The sequence below is a fragment of the Emydura macquarii genome, unplaced genomic scaffold (genome assembly GCF_026122565.2).
Source record: "Emydura macquarii macquarii isolate MOO-44397 ecotype Brisbane River unplaced genomic scaffold, CSIRO-AGI_Emac_v2 contig_18, whole genome shotgun sequence".
NCBI classification, from domain to species: Eukaryota; Metazoa; Chordata; order Testudines; family Chelidae; genus Emydura; species Emydura macquarii.
Genome location: NW_027130155.1, coordinates 9,510,071 through 9,532,227, shown reverse-complemented (window position 1 = coordinate 9,532,227; position 22,157 = coordinate 9,510,071). Strand labels below are relative to the sequence as shown.

Genomic DNA, 22,157 nt, shown 5'->3' with positions numbered 1-22,157 from the left:
ATGCTTATTTAAAAATAAGTCTCTATAAAAATTCAACAGGCACTCCTCCTAGATAAACATGTAAAACAATCATTTTACTTCTGTGTTTCAGTTTTATCTCCAAAACATTATTTATTTCCTCCTAATAGGCTTCAGATGTCAATACAACATTTTACAAGATACTCCAATTTAACAGAATTACTCAGAGATTATTTAACTTAATTAGTTGAAGCAAGCTACAGAAAAATAGTTTGCATAACACATTTAAAAACATTTTATGTAACATTAGTTACTATGTCTGATCTGCAGGTGTTGTTTTCATATGTTTCATATTGTTTCTTTTGTTTTTTGGACAAGTACCGGTTTGTTGCATAGCTCTAGGAGTTTATCTGTCAGACGTGTTGCATCTCCAATAAATTTTCCTAAAGAGGCCTTCATATGAATAGCTTTGTTTAGGATTTCCTTGCATCTGTTCACACGCATTGGGTAAGAGGACTGCAAAAGAGGACAAAGTTACAATTTTACCAAACCTATATACCTAATCTCTGTTCCAGAATCCTGAAGTGATTGACAAATTGTATCTTTTGCAGGATATCTGAAGTTAGTTTAACAAAAATGAGCAAAAATCAAAGATATTCAGTATTAAATTTCATCAAAAATTCCATAGCTTTTCAAGATTTCATATTTTCGTACCGTGTAGTAAGAATGTCAAAGAAACAAAACTGCTTAAAATGACAGAAAAAGGCCTCGAGATTTTTAAACTCTACATTTTTCAAGCTGTCTCTGAACTTTAGAACACAATGAAACCATAATCTTTGTGGTGTGCAAAACGGGGCAGAATATCATATTATATAAAATCATAGATTAGGGTTGGAAGGGACTGCGGGAGGTCATCGAGTCCAACCCCCTGCTCAAAGCAGGACCAGCCCCAATTAAATCATCCCAGCCAGGGCTTTATCAAGCCAAGCCTTAAAGATCTCTAAGGATGGAGATTCCACCACCTCCCTAGGTAACCCATTCCAGTGCTTCACCACCTTCCTAGTGAAAAAGTGTTTCCTAATATCCAACCTAAACCTCCCCCACCGCAGCTTGAGACCATTGCCCCTTGTTCTGTCATCTGCCATCACTGAGAAAAGACAGTTACTAACCTTCTGTAACTTGTTCTTCAAGATGTGTTGCTCATGTTGATTCCATTCTAGGTATGTGCACACCTACATGCATGGTTGCCAGAATTATTTTCTTAGCAGTATCCATAGGGCCAGCTCTGGCACCCTCTGGAGCCCGCCCTCATGTCGTAGTATATGAGGCGCTGCTGGCCCTGCGCCCCCTCAGTTCCTTCTTGCTGTCAACTCCGACGGGGGATTGAGGGTGGGTTGTGGAATGGACATGAGCAACACATCTCGAAAAACAACAGTTACAGAAGGTTAGTAACGTCTTTTCTTCATTGAATGCTTTCTCATGTCGATTCCATTCTAGGTGACTTACCAGTAGTACCATTAAAGGCGGACTCAGAGTTCACGGATGTGCTGTCTGAAGCACTGCCCTTTCGAAGCTGGCGTCATGCCGTGCCTGCTGAACGATAGCATAATGGAATGTAAAGGTATGGACCGAGACCCTGATAGCAGCTTTACAAATGTCCTATATCAGGACCTGTGCCAGGAATGCCACTGACAAGGCTTCAGCCCTGGTGTAGTGGGCCATAATGATCTCTGGCGGAGGTAAGTTCGCCTGCTCACAGCAGAGCATGATGCAGGAAGATATCCACAAGGAGATCCTCTGAGAGGAGACAGGTAGTCCTTTCATTCTTTCCGCTACTGCAACAAAGAATTATGCAGTCTTGCGAAAAGGTTTGATCCTCTTGATGTAGAAGGCTAGCACCCATCTGGTATCTAGGGTATGCCATCTACACTTCTCGCTGGAATTATGCGGTTTAGGATAGAAAACTGGCAGGAATAAATCCTGGTTGTTGTGAAATTGGGATACTATCTTGGGCAGGAATGCCAGATGAGGCTGCAGCTGCACCTTGTCCTTGTAGAATATCATGTATGGCGGACCCGTGTTGAGCGCCCTTATCTCAGAGACTCTACACCCCAACGTAATAGATACCAGAAAAGCCACTTTCCACAAAAGGATCAATAAGAAGCAAGTTGCCAAGGGCTCATCAGCTTTGACAAAACTAGGTTTAGGTCCCATGGAGGTACTGGGTTCTGGACCTGGGGATAAAGTCTCTCCAGACCTTTGAGAAATCTGGCCATCATATAGTGGACGAACACAGTCTTTCTTTGAATTGACAGGTGAAAGCTGAAATGGCTGCAAGGTGGACCCTTACTGATGAGAGCACTAGGCCCTGTTCCTTGAGGCATAATAAGTAGTCCAGAACAGACTGAATTGAGGCTTGCATGGGCGGGATATTCTGATCTGCTGCCCAGCCGGAGAACCTCTTTCATTTAGCTGCGTAAGACACTCTGGTAGAGGGTTTCATGCTGCCCATGAGAACCTGCTGGACCTGAGATGAGCAGGATTGCTTGACTGCACTCAGCTTCCATCTTGTCAGGTGGAGGAGTTGGCCGTTGTTCTGTGACAATTGATCCGGCCAATGGGGCAGTTCCAGCAGGGGCATAATTGAAAGTTCAAGCAACGTGCTGAACCCATGTTGTCTTGGCCAAGCAGGGGCTATCAAAATCATGCCTGCCTTTTCCCTCTTGATCTTCAGCAGGACTCTGGATCAGAGGTGTTGGCGGGAAGGTGTACATGACCAACCCTGTCCATGAGAGGAGGAAAGCATCGGACAGCACTCCTTCGTCGGTCCCGTGAAGCGAGCAGAATAGGTTGCATTTCTTGTTCCACCTAGAAGCAAAGAGGTCCACGCGGGGAGTTCCCCACCTCTGGAAGATCATATTGGCCATCTGAGGAGGGAGCGACCACTTGTGGTGAGGTAAGAAGGATCTGCTAAGCCAATCTGCAATGGCATTTCTGGCCCCTGGTAGGTGTGATGCCATGATGTGGAAGCTGTTCTGAATGGCTAGATCCCACAGAAGCATAGCCTCCTGACAAAGGTTCGACAAGTGTGCCCCTCCCTACTTGTTGATGTAAAACACTGCGGAGGTATTGTCCTTTAAAACCCTGTACCACTCATCCCTCCATGTAGGGGAGGAATACCTGGCAGGCTTGGTGTATCACCTTGAGCTCTTTGACATTTATATGGAGGTGGTGGTCTGCTGCCAACCAAATCCCCTGCATGCTGAGGTTGCCGTTGATGTAAGCACCCCATCTGAAGTCTGAGGCATTGGACTCCAGGGTAACTGAGGGGGATGAGGCTTTCGAAGGGTATGCCCTGCATCATCGAGCACAGGTCGTCCCACCAGCTCAGGTAGGCCAAAATGGGCTGGGGCACCATAACCACTCAATCCAAGCTGCGCCTGCTTGGGGAGTACACCAAGGCCAGCCAGGTTTGTAACAGTCTGAGCTTTAGACGAGCATGTCTCAGCACGTAAGTGCACGCTGCCATGTGATCAAGCAGCTGCAAACAAGTGGGGGCTGTCATGGGCGGGATGGCACGAATGCTGTTGATGAGGCTAGACACAGCCTGGAAACAATACTTCGGTAAAAAAGCTCTGGGGCTTGAGTGGAGTCAAGAAATGCTCCTATGAACTGAATCTGCTGAACTGGCATGAGAATTGACTTTTGCTCGTTTATCAACATTCCCAACTGATGACAGGTATATCTTATGAGACCTATGTTGAAGCGTACCTGCGACTGGGACCTTCCTCTGATAAGCCAGTTGTCCAGGTAGGGATAAATCTACACCCCTTGGCACCTTAGGTGAATGACTACCACCACCATGCATTTAGTAAATATTCTCAGGGAGGAAGAGAGGCTGAAGGGTAGCACTGTGAACTGGTAATGGTTACAGCCCACCACAAATCTGAGGTATCTTCTGTGGCTGGGAAAAATCGAGATATGGAAGTATGCATCCTTTAGGTTGAGGGCGGCATACCAGTCTCCAGGATCCAGAGAGGGAATGATAGAAGCTAGAGAGACCACATGGAACTTCAGTCTCTTGAGATACTTATTGAGACGCCGCAGATCCAGGATAGGTCTGAGGCCTCCTTCTGCTTTGGGAATAAGGAAGTAGCGAGAATAGAAACCCTTCCCTCACATGTCTGGAGGTACTTCCTCCATGGCTCCAACCCTGAGAAGGGGTTTTCATCTCCTGGACAAGAAGCTGCTCATGAGAGGGGTCCCTGAAGAGGGACAGGGAAGGGGGATGGTGGGGAGGAGGCAAGGAAAACTGAAGTGTATAGCCCTCTGAGATGATCTTGAGGACATATCAGTCTGACGTAATACGGACCCATGCTGGGAAGAAGGGGGTAAGGCAATTCAGGAAAGAATTTAATGGATCCTATACGGAGACTGGAGTGTTGCCCTTGGGTATACCCTCAAAACAGCTGTCGTTGGCCACTGGGGTGTCATGAGGTCCCTGGCTGGGACAGAACAGAGGATAAGGTAGGGTGTTGGCGTTTGAAACCTTTGCCTCTGTCTCTTCTCCTGTAGGAAGAGGAGCGAGGGCTTGGAACCTCGGCTGCTGTTGCTGCTGCTGCAGTGGGAGGAATTGCTTTCTCGAGGCCGGTATTATGTAAAGGCCCGACGAAGGAAGAGTGGCTCTCTAATCTTTTAAGCCATACAGCCTGGCATCTGTTTGGTTCAAGAAAAGTGCTGAGCCATCAAAGGGTAGATCCTGAATGGACTGCTGCACTTCCTGGGACAATCCAGATGATTGTAGCCAGGAACAGCAGTGCATGGACCCAGCTGAGGCCATAGATCTTGCTGCTGGACCAGTTGCGTCCAGTACTGCTTGCAATGCTCTGGCTACCACCTTACCCTCCTCCCAGATGATGGCAAAACCTTGGGAGTGTTCCTGCGGTAGTACCTCAGAGAACTGCTATAGCAAATTCCAGAGGTTGAAATTGTATCTACCCAGCAGAGCCTGCTGGTTGGCAATTCAAAACTGGAGGCTGGCTGTGGAATACATTTTATGGCCAAACAAGTCCAGCTTCCTTGAATCTTTATTTTTTGGACTGGAACCTGGCTGCCCCTGCCTGTCCCGAGGCGGGTGAGTAAAGGAGGTACTCAAACCCCTTAGCTGAGACATAGTACTTCTTTTCAGCCCTTTTAGATGTTGGTGGCAGCGAAGATGGTGTCTGCCACAGGGCCCTAACCACCTTGAACACCCCCTCATGTACTGGCAGAACAACCAGAGCTGGCGCCGCAGCTGCCAAAACATTGAAGAGGGTGTCAGAGGTGTCCTTAAGCGCCTCAGCCTCCAGGCCCAAACTGGAAGCAACCCTCTTCAGGAGATCTTAATGAGCCCTAAAATCATCTAGCTGGGCTGAGGGCTCTGCACTGGCCACTGCCTCGTCTGGAAATGAAGAGGAGGATGGCAGAACTGGCAGAGGGGGTACTACTTCCTCCTGTGTCTAGACCAAGGCGAGCAGTTGGGGCTTGGTGCCAGGGCCCGATGCAGATTCCTGAACCTCCTCCTGTGCTGCTGGTACCCCGGAGACCTTGCCCGAGGAGCAGAATGACTGGGGCCTGGTGCCATAGGGAATGCCCAAGGGGTTCCTTGTGGCCATCCCGTGGGAGGGAGCGTTGGCCCCGCTGCTTGAGTCCCTTGTTGCTGGTGGCAGCTGTCTCTGGAGTAGTTCACTTCGGAATCCGAAGAGTAGGACTCCCAAGGGGACCACAGAGGAGCTGTAGGTGCCTCCCTGCTGCATTGCGGCACCAGGGAGTGACGTCGCGGGGATGGAGATCAATGTCTTGAACCATTGGCATAGTGGTGCTGATGCCGGGGAGTGAGACACTGTTGAGTGGTGCCAGGAGCCCCTTGATCAGTGCCAGGGTCAGGAACTGGTGCCGGTGGATCGCGGACCAGTGCTGCGAAGAACGTGAGCATTATGTGGATTGGGCAGAGCATCTCAATGCTGGAGACCACGATCACGATCCCGGTGCCTGGCATCGTGAAGGTGGAGGCCAACCAATGCAAGTGTCTCGGGGGCACCACTGCCAGCTTCGCCTTTGACAATGGGGCCCTCTCTCTATCCGGCGCTAGAGGGAGCCTTAGGGTTGGTCACAATGGTAGGGCCCTCAGGTCCTTTGCAGCCTGAAACGCCTCCAGCATTGACGGGATGTTTAACTGGAGGGGCCTTCTTACACCCAACAGTGTCAGGGGTGGCTCCCTGAGGGGGGACAGTACCAAAGATGGAGACCCTCGACTGTGGTGTCTCGGCCCAAGCCGCTAACCCAGCAAGGGTCCTGCACCCAGTGCCCCCTTCTTTTGTCTCTTCAGTGCCGGGGAGTGGCCCCTCTCCGCATGCTCCTTCTTCTGAACTCTGTTTGGTGACAGGGAAGAGGAACGGTGCCACAAAGAGCTCGGTGCCAGCAGAGTGCTCTGCACCGAGGCTGCTGTACTCAGCACCAAATCGGCACGGAAGGGTTCAGAAGCCGGTCTCAGCACTACCTCCATAAGCAGGGCTTTTAGCCGGATCTCCCTGTCTTTTCTTGTTTGGGGTCTGAAGTCCTTTCTGTGCTCTTCCCCCAGACACTTCAGGCAGCTGTTGTGAGAGTCATGAGCAGAAAGGGCTCAGAACAAGTGGCATAGGGCTTGAACCCTGGGGAATGGGGCATGCCCCACTATGGGGAAAACTCCTAAGCAGGACACTACACTAACTACAAACTAGTCACACTACTAGAACTTAAAACATAAAACTTGAACTGCTAAAGGATAACAGAGTACTTGCGATAGCACGAGTGACAGGGTTCCAGCAACCATCACGGGAGGAAAGAAGAAACATGAGGTGCTGCTGGCCCTGTGCCCCTCAATGCCGTGACATGAGCATCAGGCTACAAAAGGCACCGGAGCTGGCCCTATGGGTGCTGCTAAAGAAAAAAATTCCAGCAACCATGCATACACCTAGAGTGGAATCAACATGGGCAAGCACTCAAAAAACAGCCTAATTCCATCCTCCCTTGAACACCCCTATACGTAGTTGAAGGCTGCTATTAAATCCCCCCTCACTCTTCTCTTCTGCAGATTAAACAAGCCTAGTTCCCTCAGCCTCTCCTCCTAAGTCATGTGCTCCAGCCCCCTAATCATTTTTGTTGACCTCAGCTAGACTCTCTCCAATTTGTTCACATCCTTCCTGTAGTGGGGGGCCCAAAACTGGACAAAATACTCCAAATGTGGCCCCACCAATGCCAAATAGAAGAAAATAATCACTTCCCTCGATCTGCTGGCAATGCTTCCCTCAATCTGCTGCATTCTACTAATGCAGCCCAATATGCCGTTAGCCTTCTTGGCAATAAGGGCACATTGTTGACTGATACCCAACTTCTTGTCCATTGTAACCTCCAGGTCCTATTCTGCAGAACTGCTGCCTAACCAGTCAGTCCCGTTTGTATAGCAGTGCATGCAGTGGCGTACCCTGGGGGGGAGGGAGATGGACACACAGGAGACTCTGAGGGGTGCCCCTCAGCCCCATTCCTCTCCTCCCCCGGCGAAGGGCTGGCTTGGCGTTCCACCCCCCAGACCGGGGGGATGAGGCTGCCGTGGCTGTGCCACGCTGGGCTGCGAGGCTGAAGCAGCGGGTAAGCACCAGGCCAGCCCTTCATGACAGGCAGGGGACAGAGAAGGCTCTGAGGAGTGCCCTTCAGCGCCTCCTCCACTTCTCGCATCGTGAAGGGCCGGCCCAACCCCTCTCCTCAGGCCAGGGGGTGTGACCACCCCATCTGAGCCAGCTGCGGGCAGCAGGAGAGGCGGGCGCCGTGCAGCAGGTTAGTGCAGGGAGGAGGAGGCAGCAGAGTCAAGTGTGCATTCGCGCTCCCCCAAGCCTCACACCCCTCTGCCCCCAGCAGGTACAAACCTCCCTCACCCAGGGGTAGCTGGGAGGGCGAGGGGGCAGCGCCAGGACTCCTTCTGCCCTGTGCGAGGGGGGAGGCATGAGGCTGGGGAGTGCAAATGTAGGCTTGGCCCCCGGGGACCCTTGGTATGCCATTGAGTACATGGGATTCTTCCATCCTAAGTGCAGGACTCTGCACTTGTCCTTGTTGAACCTCATCAGATTTCTTTTGGCCCAATCCTCCAATTTGTCTAGATCACTCTGTATCCTATCCCAACCCTCCAGTAGCTGCACATTCAAATACTTTGTTTAAACATACAGTAAACAGATAATCTATCTACAAGAGAGAAATTTGAATTTTGCATGAATTTTTATAAAAATACAACTATCCTTATCAAATTACCTTGGATACAGCTGTCACCATCCACATTGCTTGTTGAGGGTAGGCTAGAAACACCTTGGCAACAATCTCCATCAGAACAACAAAAACTTCCTCATGAGAGTGGCAGATTCGGGAGATTAATTGGGAGAATGCTGTCAAAAACTGATAAGGAGCCAATTGATTTGTGTGATCTGTAATCACCTTATTTATTTTAGCTAAATCATTTCTCATCTGTAAACGATCAGGACGACCAACTGGAAAAAACACAATAGTGTAAGTTTATAGTCATGCTTCTCTGAAATACAAGTTCATTAAGAAAAGCTACAAACCTACAGAACTACACTCATTTGTTAATGGTTTTTTTTTTTTTTTTTTTTAAATTAAAATCCTTCACCCTAAAGTTTCTCTGAGCATTCTACACAAACTCAGGGCACAATTCTACATTTGCTTTGCTTGGGTAACTCCCATTGTCACAGATAAGCAAGTCTTTAAATTGAAAAGTTATTTGCTTTTCTGAGCCCCATTTATTGTATCTGAAAACAGACTAAGGCTATTCTACACTGCAAGTGGCACCGCGGCAATTTTGCGGGTTCAACTGAGAGGCAGTGAAGACTTGCTCAATCGAACCCGGAAGTTAACTCTGTAAATCCACCCCAGGAAGAAGCGCAGACACTTCGGTAAGGAGACGTTAGGAAGTCGACAGGAGATATGCAAGCTACATACAGTACTTTGCATATCTCCCGTCGACTGCTGCTGAAATCCGCGGCCAGTATAAACAAGGCCTAAATTAACTAGCTTGTGTGCAACTATCTTTTCTACATGGCATACATTAAATTGGGGTATGAGCAAGAAGAAGTGACTTATAGCATACTTGCTAAATAGGTTGGATTGCCAACGTGGATTTTATTATAGTGTTTTCTTGGTAGTAAAAAATGCTACAATTAAGGCCATAAAACCACTATTAATGCTAATGCACAAAGCTAGATTACTTCCCCATAATAGTGCACAGGAGACTGGAAGCCACCTGATCTCTCCAGGCAGGAATTCTGGTGTGTATATGAAGAGTGAGGCAAAGGGAGGAGGAGGAAAAAGTCCTTAGAAAGTGTGGAGCTGGCATGCCAGCTCCTATATCACCCAAGCACTACAGCACCCAGCAGAGAGAGCATATCAGGAATGGGAGAAGGTGTAGTTGGAACATTACAGCATTCTGGCAATCTGACAGGTAGCCACTGGGGGGACCATAGTCAGCTGACATATATCAGAGCAGCCCCCTTCGTGTCTCACCCCATGCCTGCTGTGCCTGCAATTTAAATTTTTTCAGAAATTTCCAAAGAAAGACTTTCAGGCAGAAACTTTGTATGCTTGGACACTGCCCAAATGAAGAGATTTGGTTTGCTTTTAACTCTGAATAAAACTCCTTCAGCTATTGAATGTTGCAAAGGTGAAAAAACTCAACACTTTACTGCAAATGATTGTCACAGTGAACCATCTTGATGTTGGTGAAAGGGTACATGCAACACATTTATTTTTCCCTGTTTCCTGACTTTTGGCAACTTAATATGAAATTAATGTTGCACGTGTAACAAATTTTTGCCATTCATTATTCATTCAATTTTTGGGGGGAGGGGTTATAACAGCATGTAAAAAATAGTTTTAGGTAACATCAGGTAATCTATTACTTTATTTTCTTTAAATTATGCAAATTTTGGGGAAAGAGTTTAAAGTTCAGCAGTTATACACTTTGTGCATATAACCTCAGGTACTTTCTTGTTTTAGTCCATATAGTGGATTGGGTCATTTTGGCTGCATTTCAAAATAAATGGCATGTACACCGAAACAAAAGAATTTTATACAAGTTTCACAACTCTTTCTATATCCCTTTTATGAAAATGTAACATAGCAGAAAAACAGTAATGAAAAAGTTCTACCTTTTTCACATTCATATGCTTTTGCTCCAAAGTCAAGCCACAGAGATAACATTCTTGGCATTGACTGATAGATGAACTGGTTTCCGTACTGTAAGGACCTGTAATTACATATTCATACCTGTAATTAAGATTCTGTTTTTATACTATATATTAAGAACAAACAAACTTAGAGATTTAAAGTGATGTACATATTTAATCTGATGTTTATATATCTATTTAAGGCATTTGTAACGTCTGTTACTGTAACATCTAATACTCACAAACTGACATCCACAGGAATTATCTGCATCTATCACTTAAAAACTTGCTCCAATCAAAACCACAAAGATAATTATCAATTTAGTAACTGCTAGTCTTGTCTGATTTCATTCTTGAGACAGCAAACACTAGCTCATTTTAAATAGATGAAAACATAAGAATTTAACAATTTCTCCTTAATAACAAAATTAATACAGATATAATTAACAGAGTTGGAATAAACTAAATTTTCTACAGTTCCATGCTCTTAAGAATTATTGTAAAAAAATTTGAAGTCAAACAGAAATACTTGAATTGTAGCTTTCACAAACAATTTGTACAAAATAAATTGGTTTGAGTCTGTCATCAGTATAATTATCTTTCTAAGAGACCAAAGCATTACTGTATCATCTAACCTTCCAAAGTGATGAACTATATATCTAATCAGATCTCCCTGTTTTTCCATCTTGTTGTCAGTTACCATAGGCATCAGTTTATCGTAGTATTTAGCAAGGTAAAAGTGTCCATCTTCCCATTCTGGCAAGAAAAAAGTAACATCCTACAACAAAAATGAAAAAAAAAGTTATCTTTTTGGGAAGAAGATTTAAAATACAACAGGTTTTTTCTTTGTCCTAACACAAAACTTTTATTATTTACTTCTATGCAAAGTGGGTACAAAACAGTACCACATCCAAACAGCAGTGCTTTACATCCACTCTGCACAGGTGTAACTTACTACAGGAGGTACAAGGGAGCGAAGTATTAGATTATTTGGGTCTGGTTTTGTTCCACCTCCCCGATTTGGTGACAAGAAGACAGTGGAAAAGGATCCTTGTATGCAGTGTTGTTGTAGCTGTGTTGGTCCCAGGATATTAAATAAACAAGGTCTGTCCAAAAGGATCTTTGAGGATATTCCCAATAGAGAAAATTATAGTTTAGTTAAAACTAACATAACCAAAAGTTTCATCTTCAGACAGAATGTAACTTCTCCCTCCTCTCCCATTTTTGACTAGTGAAACACCAGAATTATTCATTACTTCTCTATTTCTTTCTAAAAGGAATATATTTCAAATAATGCAGGGAATTATGTAACAGAAGTTAGAGGGAAAAGGGTGTATTAAGTCATCCAATTTCTGTCCGACAATGCTGAACTGTTCCCAGCAGTACATTTTCTAGCATTCTATATATTGCAGGCAAAAGAGCTTCCATCACTTCACAAATTTTTCCTGGCATGACCCCTTTTGGGCTCACCTCTGTTAAAGGGTCTGAGAGGTGGGGGGATGGTTAGAAAATTAAAAGCACAAAAAATGGATCCTGCCTTCAGCAGTTGGAAGGCCTGGGTGTGAGGGGCTACAGAATGAGCCCACCCCCAATCACCCCTCAGCTGTGGCTCCAGCTCTATAGGGCTGGCTAGACTCAGCTCCCTGCTCTGGGCATTGTGGCCTTGCCTTTGGCACACAGGTTCGTGTCTCAGCGCCTCTCAGGTTTGGCCCAGCCCCTGATGGGAGGCAGCCAGGCTAAATTTTAAGTGAGTGGCACTGTGACCCCATGCACCAGGCTGCAATGTGCAGAATGGGGAGCAGAGTCCAGCTAGCCTTACAGGGCTTCAACTGGGACATATTCTGGCTTTCTTGAATTTCCTTCTCCCCCCCCCCCCCTTTTTTCAATGTCTTGTACCCCTCAAATAGGGGGTCAGGATCGACAATTTGGGACATGCTGGGCTAAGAGATTTCACTATCACAGACTTTGTCAGTACATTTTCCTTTGTTAATTCCATACATTTAATATACAGGGCTGGATTCCACTAACTTCATAGTCAATTTAGCACTTCATACAACTTGTGATCTGAACGACAAAGCTTTTGACAGTGAAGTCTGATATGCTTTTTATTTTTTTTAAAAAGCAATTGCGGGAATAAGGTGATATTAAAGGTAGGATTCAGCTGTGCTCATCCTGCCACTTGGAGTGGAACAAAGTTGAGGTGCATCAAATAGCTCAGCAACTCCAAAAACATAACCCAATGGGTTTCCACTATTTTCCATGTGTGGAACAGCATGAGTTGGATTTTGCGATTTTCTCTATACTTTCTTTTCTAAATGACTTAGCTACAAGAATATTATTGTTAGTTCTGTAGTAAGACAGCAATATGAACGTGGAAAATCTCAAGTGTAAAACCTGGGGCAGGGATATATTGTATTTAGACAAGCATTAGAAAAATGTTTGACAAACTGCTGATTCAGTAGGTGACACTTCTTTCCAAGCCAATACTGAACCAGTGTCCCCACATGATGTTATGAGCCCCTGCACTCTGTTCCTGCACTCCAGAGGGCAGTAGCATCACCTCCATGTCACTCCCACAGTAAGATTGAGGAGTATCAATAGACATTATTCTCTACACAACAGTGTGAGAGCACTATCTGCCAAGTTGTCCCTTTATAGCAGAGGTGGCCAACTAGTCAGAGACGAAGAGTCCAAAAATAGCTATAGATACCGCAGAGCCACATTTACCTTACCCTCCACCGAAAATTCAAGCTGATCCCTCAATTTTGGCGGCAGTTTGTCAATTTCACTTTTCAGTTTCCCCTCCTCTCTTACCCTCAATTCCCATTGAGGGCAGCTTGCAGCTGGTCAATTTCACATTTGAAAGTAAAAACTTTTTGGCACCCTATACAATGCGCGGAGCCACATTTCATAGAACACAGAGCTGCATTCGGCTCACGAGAGCCGCATTTGTATGAGCAAAGAGCCGCATGCGGCTTGCGATCCGCGGGTTGGTCACCCTTGCTTTATAGTGACCCAAAGACATACCAGTGAAAAATTCCTACCCCTAAATTCATTAGAAAAAGCCACAAAATTATTCCTCAAATAACTCCATTGACTTCAACAGAGTTACACCAGACACAGGTTTCCGTCTTGTTGAGTTACAAACCATATGTATCAAGAGGTTAAACTAAATTAACTTAGACTGTAAGCGCCACAGGACAAGGACTGTCTTTTTATTACATGTTCATACAGAAATTAACATAGAAGTCTCTTGGCTCTACTTTAATATACATAATAAATGATGTATTAATATACAATTACTAAAAACTGTGTTGTATTCACCTTGTATTTTTTCATAACTGCATTGCTTTCAAAGTTGGCAGTTTCTTCCATAAATCTACCAACCAGCAACATAGCCCGACCATGGATTAGCTGACCTTTGGTGTCAGAAGCGGCTTTGTTCTCAGGAAAACATAATTCAACTCCCTTCTGAAGAACAATGAGAGCCTGGTGCACCTCACCCTTAGAGAAAGAGGGAAAACATTCTTCAACATATATCTTTTGTTTGTTTCTTCTTGTTTTATTTTTTCTTAACCACGAAAAAACAATGTTATGTTCACAAGCCATAGTTTAGAAACAAAGCTGTAACGCCTTGGGGGCAAATAAGTAAAAGCCTCCGTTTATGATGCACAAATGAGCCTCCAACAATCCCTTTAGCCTTCTGTACTGAAATGTCCACCTACTGCCATCCATTAAGCCACTGATGCATTCTGGTTTCAATAACAAAAGTTAGAGCTCCTAACAATTTTCCTCTCCATTTTGCCCAGGAACCAGGTTTAGAAACTTTAATTTACTGCATGCTTGACCTCCTCCTCAACTGCAACTGTCATTCAATTTACCAAGTTTACTGTAAATGCATTTTTCAAAACCACTACCACTCAAGTCAATTCGTAACTCTTACAATAAATTAACATTACACATTTACTGTACTTTTGTTTAAATTAGATACTTAATTTTACTCTTTTGTAGGTAAGAATGCATCTTAATTTGAATAATTTCTTTTCTGCTTACCTTGGACCACAGCCACTTTGCTCTTTCTATATACAGTTCAGATAGTGTGGATTCCCCAGCATTCAGAAGAGCATTGTATGCAGTTTGGTGATGACCAGCTTTTCTTGCAACTCGGGCACTCTGGAGCCAACATTCTCCAACTAGTTCACTGTAATCCTGTCTGTGGTGATGTTTTTCCAAAACACAAAGTTCCATTAATGAGTGCTTCCATTACAATGTCAAATACATATCACAATGTATTGAAATATAAACACAAATAGTTTAACAGACTGTTTATTAAAAAGAAACTCTGTTTAAAAATATTTGTAATACTTTTATTCTCTATTGTTTATCCCCCAAGTTTGGAAATTATTTTTTCTCTGATGATCTCATCCATTCTAAGGCCTGGTCTATACTGTCAGCAAAATTCAGTGGCAGTCGACAGGACAGTCGACTTTGTAACTTCCATTTAGCACGCAGTCTCCACTGTGCTGCACCAATGGGAAATGGGTACCCGTTGACACAGCGCTATGCTTTTTTTTGGAGGTGGTTTTAATAGATCGACTTCCGGATCAATTGAGTGGGTCTTCACTTCCGCTCAATTGATCCAGATAGATCAATCTGACGGCAGCAAATTTGCCACTGTCAGTGTAGACATACCCTGACTTGGAAAATACCACTTTTGTCTTGTATTTGGATGTAACTGAAATTTAAACAGAGCTGTTTTTGTTTACAATGTACATTTTAGTAGATTCTTAACCATAACTCGCTAATATGTGCAAAAATACTACTATAAGAGAAAAGCTAGTATACGACTGATACACAACATGGAAAGACAAGAAAAAATCATAGCTTCACCTTTTATTGAGGCTAAGCAAAGCCCTTCTGAGTGCTAAGATGGGTTCTTTTGCTCTATAGGAGTTCTGTGTCATTTCTATACGAGCATGCCAGTTCAGAGAATCTTTACCCTGGTCACCATCCAGTTGCTGAAACAATGGTATAATACTATGTTCCAGTTCACACAGCATATGTAACCTATGGTGAAAGGATACAGGAATGTGCTTTAGAAATTGTTTGCCATTTTCAGATACATGTACCTTATATTTTTCATTTGTCATTTAATTCCCAAAGCTGACCACATGAATAATCCAAAATGCCATGCTTCCTTAAAAGAAAATACATTCAGAATATCTAAGTTAGTGAACTGGTCATTGTTTTCTCACTACCTCCTCTCTGAACAATAGATAAACTGAGCTCAGAAGCATTGCAGTTTGAAAAGTATGGGCTCAATCTTGCATTCCCTCTTCAAAAGGAAACTCTCACTGACTTCAATGGCAAATTCACCTCATTGCAAATGAGTGCAATATTTTAAAAACAATTACAGCCATTTTCTTTTAGCAATAATTCTTATTAAAGATCTTTCACCATTTTTGTAAATAGCATGCTGATGGTGGTATTACATATTGCACTGTTCTTTCAATAAAAGTAATGTTAATAGAAAACTACTCAATTGCTTCAGAAATACTGAGGATGTTAATGTATATTGTCACTGTTGAAATTCTAAAGTTAAGAACTTAAACAGTTCTCATTTCTCATTAACTAGTAGTTTAAGTTTGGAATGTATATAGCTGACATGAAAATAGTGACGAGATGAAGGCTTGTGAATAATCAAGAGCATTTGGAAATGGCTAAAGAGAATTCTTTTGAACTGCATCTTCCAATATAAGCATAAAAACTATCTGGTACATAAAACAAGAATTTTTTTTAAAAACTGAATTGGTAAGCAAGTTAAAATGTATATTTTGCATGAAGCCATGTCTTCATTGCCATGAAGATGTATAGGATATAAAAAGATATTACTGAACCTTTTTCTTTATGCATTGACACTTTACAGCATTTTAAGTCAAACTTCATTTCAGCTACACTAGACTGCCTTTAAAGGAAAATATTCTCTACATGTGTTGAGTCTAGAAATAGAGAGCCAAATTCTGCTCTCAAGTTACAGCTGTGTAAATACAAAATCTCACTGAAATTAGTGGAGTTATTACACTGGACTAAATTTCAGGTTTTAGCTATTGTGTTTTTAGGGCAGGTGTTCATTTTCTGACATGCATTTATGATTTGCTTGCTGATTTTTTGATGAGAGTGCAATAGTTAAAAAGAAAAATTATGACTATTTCCAGAGGAGAAATAACACAAAAATCTCAGCTGATCAGGAAAGGTTTCTAATTGGTATTGCATATGTGATTGTTATACAGAAAGGGTCAGAAAGAACAAAACACCAGTTGGTCAGCACCATTTTATCATTGAAAATAAAGAGTTCTTACTGTTGATTACATGAATGATACATGCATTTTAACGTGAGTTCTTTAGTCCTTGAAAACAATGAAATAGCCACAAAATACCTGATAATGTGTTCATATCCTCGCTGATAGGACCCTCTTTCAAAGCTTGCTGCTGAGAGGGGTACGATCTGCTCTGCTCGAACAACTTTCAGTGTCTCATAAAAAGCTGCTGTGTTTTTATTTTTGGCTGATAACAACAACTGTCCCAGTCTGACACTCCAAATACTGGACTTCACATCTAGGGGACAAAGAATCAAAAATTGCATTTCATTAGACGCTCAGACAGTACAGCATAGCCTGTCAACAATGTAACATTTGGATAAATGTTTAATGGAGATTCTTGATCAAATACACTTTCATCAGAATTGGTCCAAATAGATTTCAAAAAATTTACGACAATTTAAAAAGGAGTACAACTTTAATTTTTAGTATCTCAAAGAGATTTCAAGCCATTTATGCCAAATATATATTTTTAGAAATCCTATATGTGGAATTTTCAGAGGAGCCTAAGGGCGTTTAGCCTAAAGCTCCCTTGAAAATTCCAGTCATAAAGAATCAGATAAATTTACAAAATCTGTAAAGCTAACACAGACCAAGAAATTTGCAACAAATGCCTCCTGGTTAAAGCTGGCCAAATTTGAACATATATAACTGCACAAAAATGTTCTCATTCTGACATCCAGTTTACTACCTGCAGCCAAATAATTTTCCAATAAATCCCATTGTGTTAGTTTCCAGGCTGCTTCCACTCTATACGTATTCAATTCTGATGTCCACTCCGGCCTATAAAAGTACACACAATCAGAACACAGTACAAAAACAGCCAGTGCTGTAGCTATCATATTTTCTTGGCTTAAAATGCATTCGTTCTACATTATATAAACTAATTATCTTTAAAAAAGCAAAACCCTTTTGTTACTTGAAAAGCAGAAGTATTTTAACTTGCTATGTTAAAACAAAAAACTTGATCAATTTATAGTAATTTGAAATTAACAACCCAAAGACTGAGTCTGCAAGTAGTTTATATACTTTACTAAGAACATATTTTATAATAAAAAAGATGAACTTTCTGGTCAAAATTCACTACTGGACAGGAAAACTGTATACTGGAAAAACATTTATAAAAGAAAGAACAAATATGTAGCAATCAACAGTAAGCTAACAATAAAAGATTCTTTTTCTTGAATAATTTACAGCACATAGCTATCTGCACTGAGCATTATACACAAAAGAAGCAGCAGTATTTCTGGCAGTGCTGAAATCCTGAAGTAAGAAAAACTTTTAATGTTTTCATTTTATCCATAAAATCCTATCTCCACACTGCTAGATACACTTGCAGTACTTAAACTTCTTATTACTCAAACAGGAGTTGTATTAAATTATTACCTGTTGGCAAGCACTCCATTCACCTGAGTGATTACGGTAGATAACTGACCAAGACCTAACATGGACTTCACTACACCATGATAATGAATGATCTAGAAATGCAGATAGAATAGATCAAAATATATATCGCTTATAATCAAGAGATACCATGTTGGTAGCTTCTGGGTGCATGTACATCAATTTTGGTTTTTTTCATTATTATTTTACATTTTTCTTATGAATATGACATGAAAAGAAAAAAAAAATTAAATAATTTAATTATCACCACTCAAAAGAATAACCAAATTTACACAGACACCGACACAGACACACAATTAAATTTGAACAGAACTCCCTGGAAAAGAATCTCCACTGATATCAGTAATTTCTAAGGTGTTTCAGAACAAAGTAAAACAGGGTTTGGGTTAGGTTTTTTAGTGCATGTGTTTGAGAACTGCTAGGGAAAGTTGTGAACAATGATTTGACATACACACACAGTCATGGGCTGTATATATAGGCTGTATATACCCCATGCTGGCCCAGCAACCAAGAGGTTAATGCAGGTACTGCCAGCCACAGGCTGAAAAACCTACAGAGACAGCAACCCAAGAAAGAAAGTTGCTCAGGGCAAGCAGGATGCTGAGTCCTGATTCTGCCTATCTGGCTTAAGGACTTTGAGCCGGGTCCCAGTGAAATGGATGGGCCTGCATTCCCCTACCAATCTCTGAGAGACTTGAGAACTGAGGGGGGTTTCCAGACCCCCTGGGCACCAGGACCAGATGACCCAGCCAAGAATAAGCAGAAAATCTCCAGGCCCCAGTGGGACTCAGGCAAGAGGAACTGACTGCCCCACCAGATACAGCAAACTCTGGTGCAATGCTCCACTTGGCCAAAGGAGACACTGTTGCACCAATACACCAACTCACATGCGTCTCATTTTCACTTTTAAATTAAAAGGTATTTGGAAGCTAGAGAATGACTTACCCCAGTTTACCAAGTTCTGTTAATAGTAACTCATATGCAACCCCTGCAGCAGTGTACATGTTCATATTTTACATATATATTCTAAGCCTCTATCACTATATTTTTTTCATCTTTTTGTTGGACGATGAAATAAGAATGTGTCTTTCATTTACCTGGTCAGGTTCCAGCTGAATAGCCCTGTCATAACAAGCTGTGGCATCTCTCAGCAAGCCAATGCTTTCATGTTCAAGGATTTGTTCTTTCAGAGATGGCTCTGCTTTCCGAATCGCACTCACTCCAGCTACTCCATCTGGTTCATGCATAGCAGCATACAATTTCTTTTTTCGAGCATGGAAAATATTACAATTGAAAACATAAATCAAATGTGGTGGTTCAGCTGTAAACGCCAACAACAAGACATTTGTATGATGTGTTAAGAATCAAGCATGTTGCTTAACTGTGATGTGAAAATGCTCCAAAGCAGAGTTCTTAGTCATAAGTTGTGACCCTAAGGCATCACATAACTGAACAATAAAATCTTTAGATATCTTACTTAGAAGGTTTTGCTGGCCAAACTTCCACATGAACTTCAGTAATTCTTTAATTTTCATATAGTCCAATAGCCACAATCTCATGTTAATAAATGGGTACCATATCAAATTTATTTGAAGCAACTTGCACAAAGGGCAAAATAAAGTACACATCACAGTAAGAGTATTCTAGATTATTTCTCAACCTAGGATATCATTAGGCAATTTTAGCCATGAGAAGAAGTGAACTGTAACAGGAACTCAGCTAACATTTAAGTTAACTATGCCACTTGAAAATAATTCTTCATCTTTGTAAAACACATGGTGTGCACTCTTCCTCTATTTTAGCATAAGTTACTTCATTTTACAAAAAGATATTTCATAATTGTAATATTTTATTCATGTAAATCATGACTAGCTTTTATTTATTTTAACAAGAGGATCAAGTTCACTGAAAGACAAAGTTGCTCTTTTGGGGGAAGAAAGGGGCCATTTTAGAGATAATTGTAGATTTTTATTTAATTTTCTTGGTTTTCTAATATCACATAAGCAGACATGATGAGCAGGGGGAGCAGCCCTTGCTGCTTGAAGAAAGATAACTCTCTATTGCTGCTTCAGACAGCAACAGCCTAACCACATTTGCAATCTTTGAGAAAAGACAAAGGGAGGGAAAACCTTAAATGTTGACAACTCTAAACATGACCTCTCTCTGTTTTCAACTTAATTTTAAATAAAATTATAAAATGAATTAAAACCTGCAAAAATCCAAGATGTTCCTGTATATCTTGTTTCTTTTCTGTGATGAATGATTCAAAGTGCATTACAGCCCTCGTGTATGCTTTAGAGCGAAAGGAAGCGACAGCCAATGTATCCTGAGGTATGAGGTCTAGAAAATGTGTCACATTTTTATATTCTCCATAATCTTCACTTGATGCTATGGAATAAAACAATTTAAGAAGTTTGTAATCCAAGTTTCATTTACAAAATTATCTTTAAAGATTAAAGTTCAGTTTATCCATTACCACAATTTAATAAATTAATAATTTAATTAAGAATAAAGGTTCTCTATCAATACAAGTTCTTACAATCAATTTTAGCTGCATGTTCTTAAGATTTTCAAGGCACCATATACATATATATATCAACCTTATTTTTAGAAATCGCCTATAAAACTAATTCAAGATAAAAACAGAAGTCTTAGAACATCTGTTTCTTACATTATGAATCCATAGGTTTCTCAAAATATCAGTTAGAAAACACTTGAGGATGGCAAGGGGATACAGCATTAGTTTGCAGTAGTATGGTCATAAGAAATCATAGCAATGTCTAACCATCTTGGCAGTGATGTTTCATTTTTATGTGGTCCTAATTTGAAGTGACATGTCTAAATGCCTATTTTAAGAATACAAAAATTCCTTAAATATATATGTATACATAAAATATAAAGAGCATCACCAACCTTTCAGATCCCCTCTGTCTTTGCTTGACTTACTAACAGTTTTCTCAGCAATAAGCATCTGAAATTTATGTCTAGCCCACTGTGTTAGATGATCAAGCATGGAAAACACTGTCTGTGTACTTAGTTGACTCAGATCTGATGCACTATCCTGGAGTCTTCTAGTACACAGATCATCATGTTTGAGAACAGCCATGATCTCTGCATAAACCTACAAAGAGGTTAATATGAAAAAAATCCAAAAGTTTTTAGTATCATAAAGTCTGCAAAATATTAAGATACAACAGATAAAAGAGAGGTCAAACTACAAATATTAGATATTTTAACAGTGTTTTTTAAGTGTTGGCAATGTTTTTGGTGCCGTATAGAATCCCTGTCCTAAGGGTCTAAAGACAGATAGAAAAGACAAGATAAAAACAAAAGTGTACCAATAAGTACTGTGGAAAAAGACACAGGAATTCATGATAAGGCATTATGAAGAGCAGAATATTGTACAGCTGTCTTCAGAATACAGGTAAGTAAATGGCGCTTCCATGCAAGTCAGACACAAGTAAAATGATTAACAAGATTAACAAGATGGGTATTGGTTAGTGGATTATGGGATGGCTAGTTTTAATTTAATTTTTGCTTTTATTGGGGTTAATGAAATGTTGAAAGATCTGTTGATTAAGATGTAGAAGTGTGTGTGTGTATGTATGAGAAAATATCCTCCCCCGCTCCACTCGCTCACTTAGGGTCTCACACACACACACACAAAGAATTTGGCAGTTTATGACAGAGAAAACAATGGAAATTTCCCCAATAATGGAACATGTTAGTAAGGACATCTTAAACTAACACTAAGATTATAAAACAAGGTTAAGGTTGATTAATTTGCAATTCCCTTCATAGAATCACAGAATTGTAGGGCTAGAAAGGGCCTTGAGAAGTCATCAAGTCCAGCCGCCTGTATTGAGGCAGGACCAGGTAAACTAGACCATCCCTAATAGATGTTTGTGCAACATAATCTGAAAAATCTCAAATGAAAGGGATTACACAAACTTCCCTTGGAAGCCTATTCCACATTAACTACTCTTATAGTTAGAAAGTTTTCCTAGTATCTCCCTTGCTGCAGATTAACCTGACTACTTCTTGTCCTACCTTCAGTAGCCATGGAGAACAACTGGTCACAGTCACTTTATAAATACATACTAACATATTTGAAGGCTGTTATCAGCTGCCCTTTCAGTCTTCTTTTCTCAAGACTAAACATGTCCAGTTTTCT

The 22,157-nt window shown here is 41.6% G+C and overlaps 1 protein-coding gene across 1 annotated transcript in view; it reads right to left on the bottom strand.

Moving 5' to 3' along the window:
* ATR (ATR serine/threonine kinase) overlaps positions 1-22,157 on the bottom strand; it is a 77,328-nt gene that overhangs the window by 14,021 nt on the left and 41,150 nt on the right. The window contains exons 27-39 of the mRNA XM_067543403.1: positions 20,897-21,104; positions 20,193-20,371; positions 19,081-19,245; positions 17,966-18,057; positions 17,271-17,362; positions 16,640-16,817; positions 15,093-15,269; positions 14,256-14,415; positions 13,527-13,706; positions 10,838-10,980; positions 10,185-10,282; positions 8,278-8,510; positions 340-474 (exon numbers count right to left, since the gene is read on the bottom strand). Of these exons, the coding sequence (XP_067399504.1) occupies positions 340-474; positions 8,278-8,510; positions 10,185-10,282; positions 10,838-10,980; positions 13,527-13,706; positions 14,256-14,415; positions 15,093-15,269; positions 16,640-16,817; positions 17,271-17,362; positions 17,966-18,057; positions 19,081-19,245; positions 20,193-20,371; positions 20,897-21,104 (2,040 nt within the window). The remainder of the gene's footprint in view (positions 1-339; positions 475-8,277; positions 8,511-10,184; positions 10,283-10,837; positions 10,981-13,526; positions 13,707-14,255; positions 14,416-15,092; positions 15,270-16,639; positions 16,818-17,270; positions 17,363-17,965; positions 18,058-19,080; positions 19,246-20,192; positions 20,372-20,896; positions 21,105-22,157) is intronic.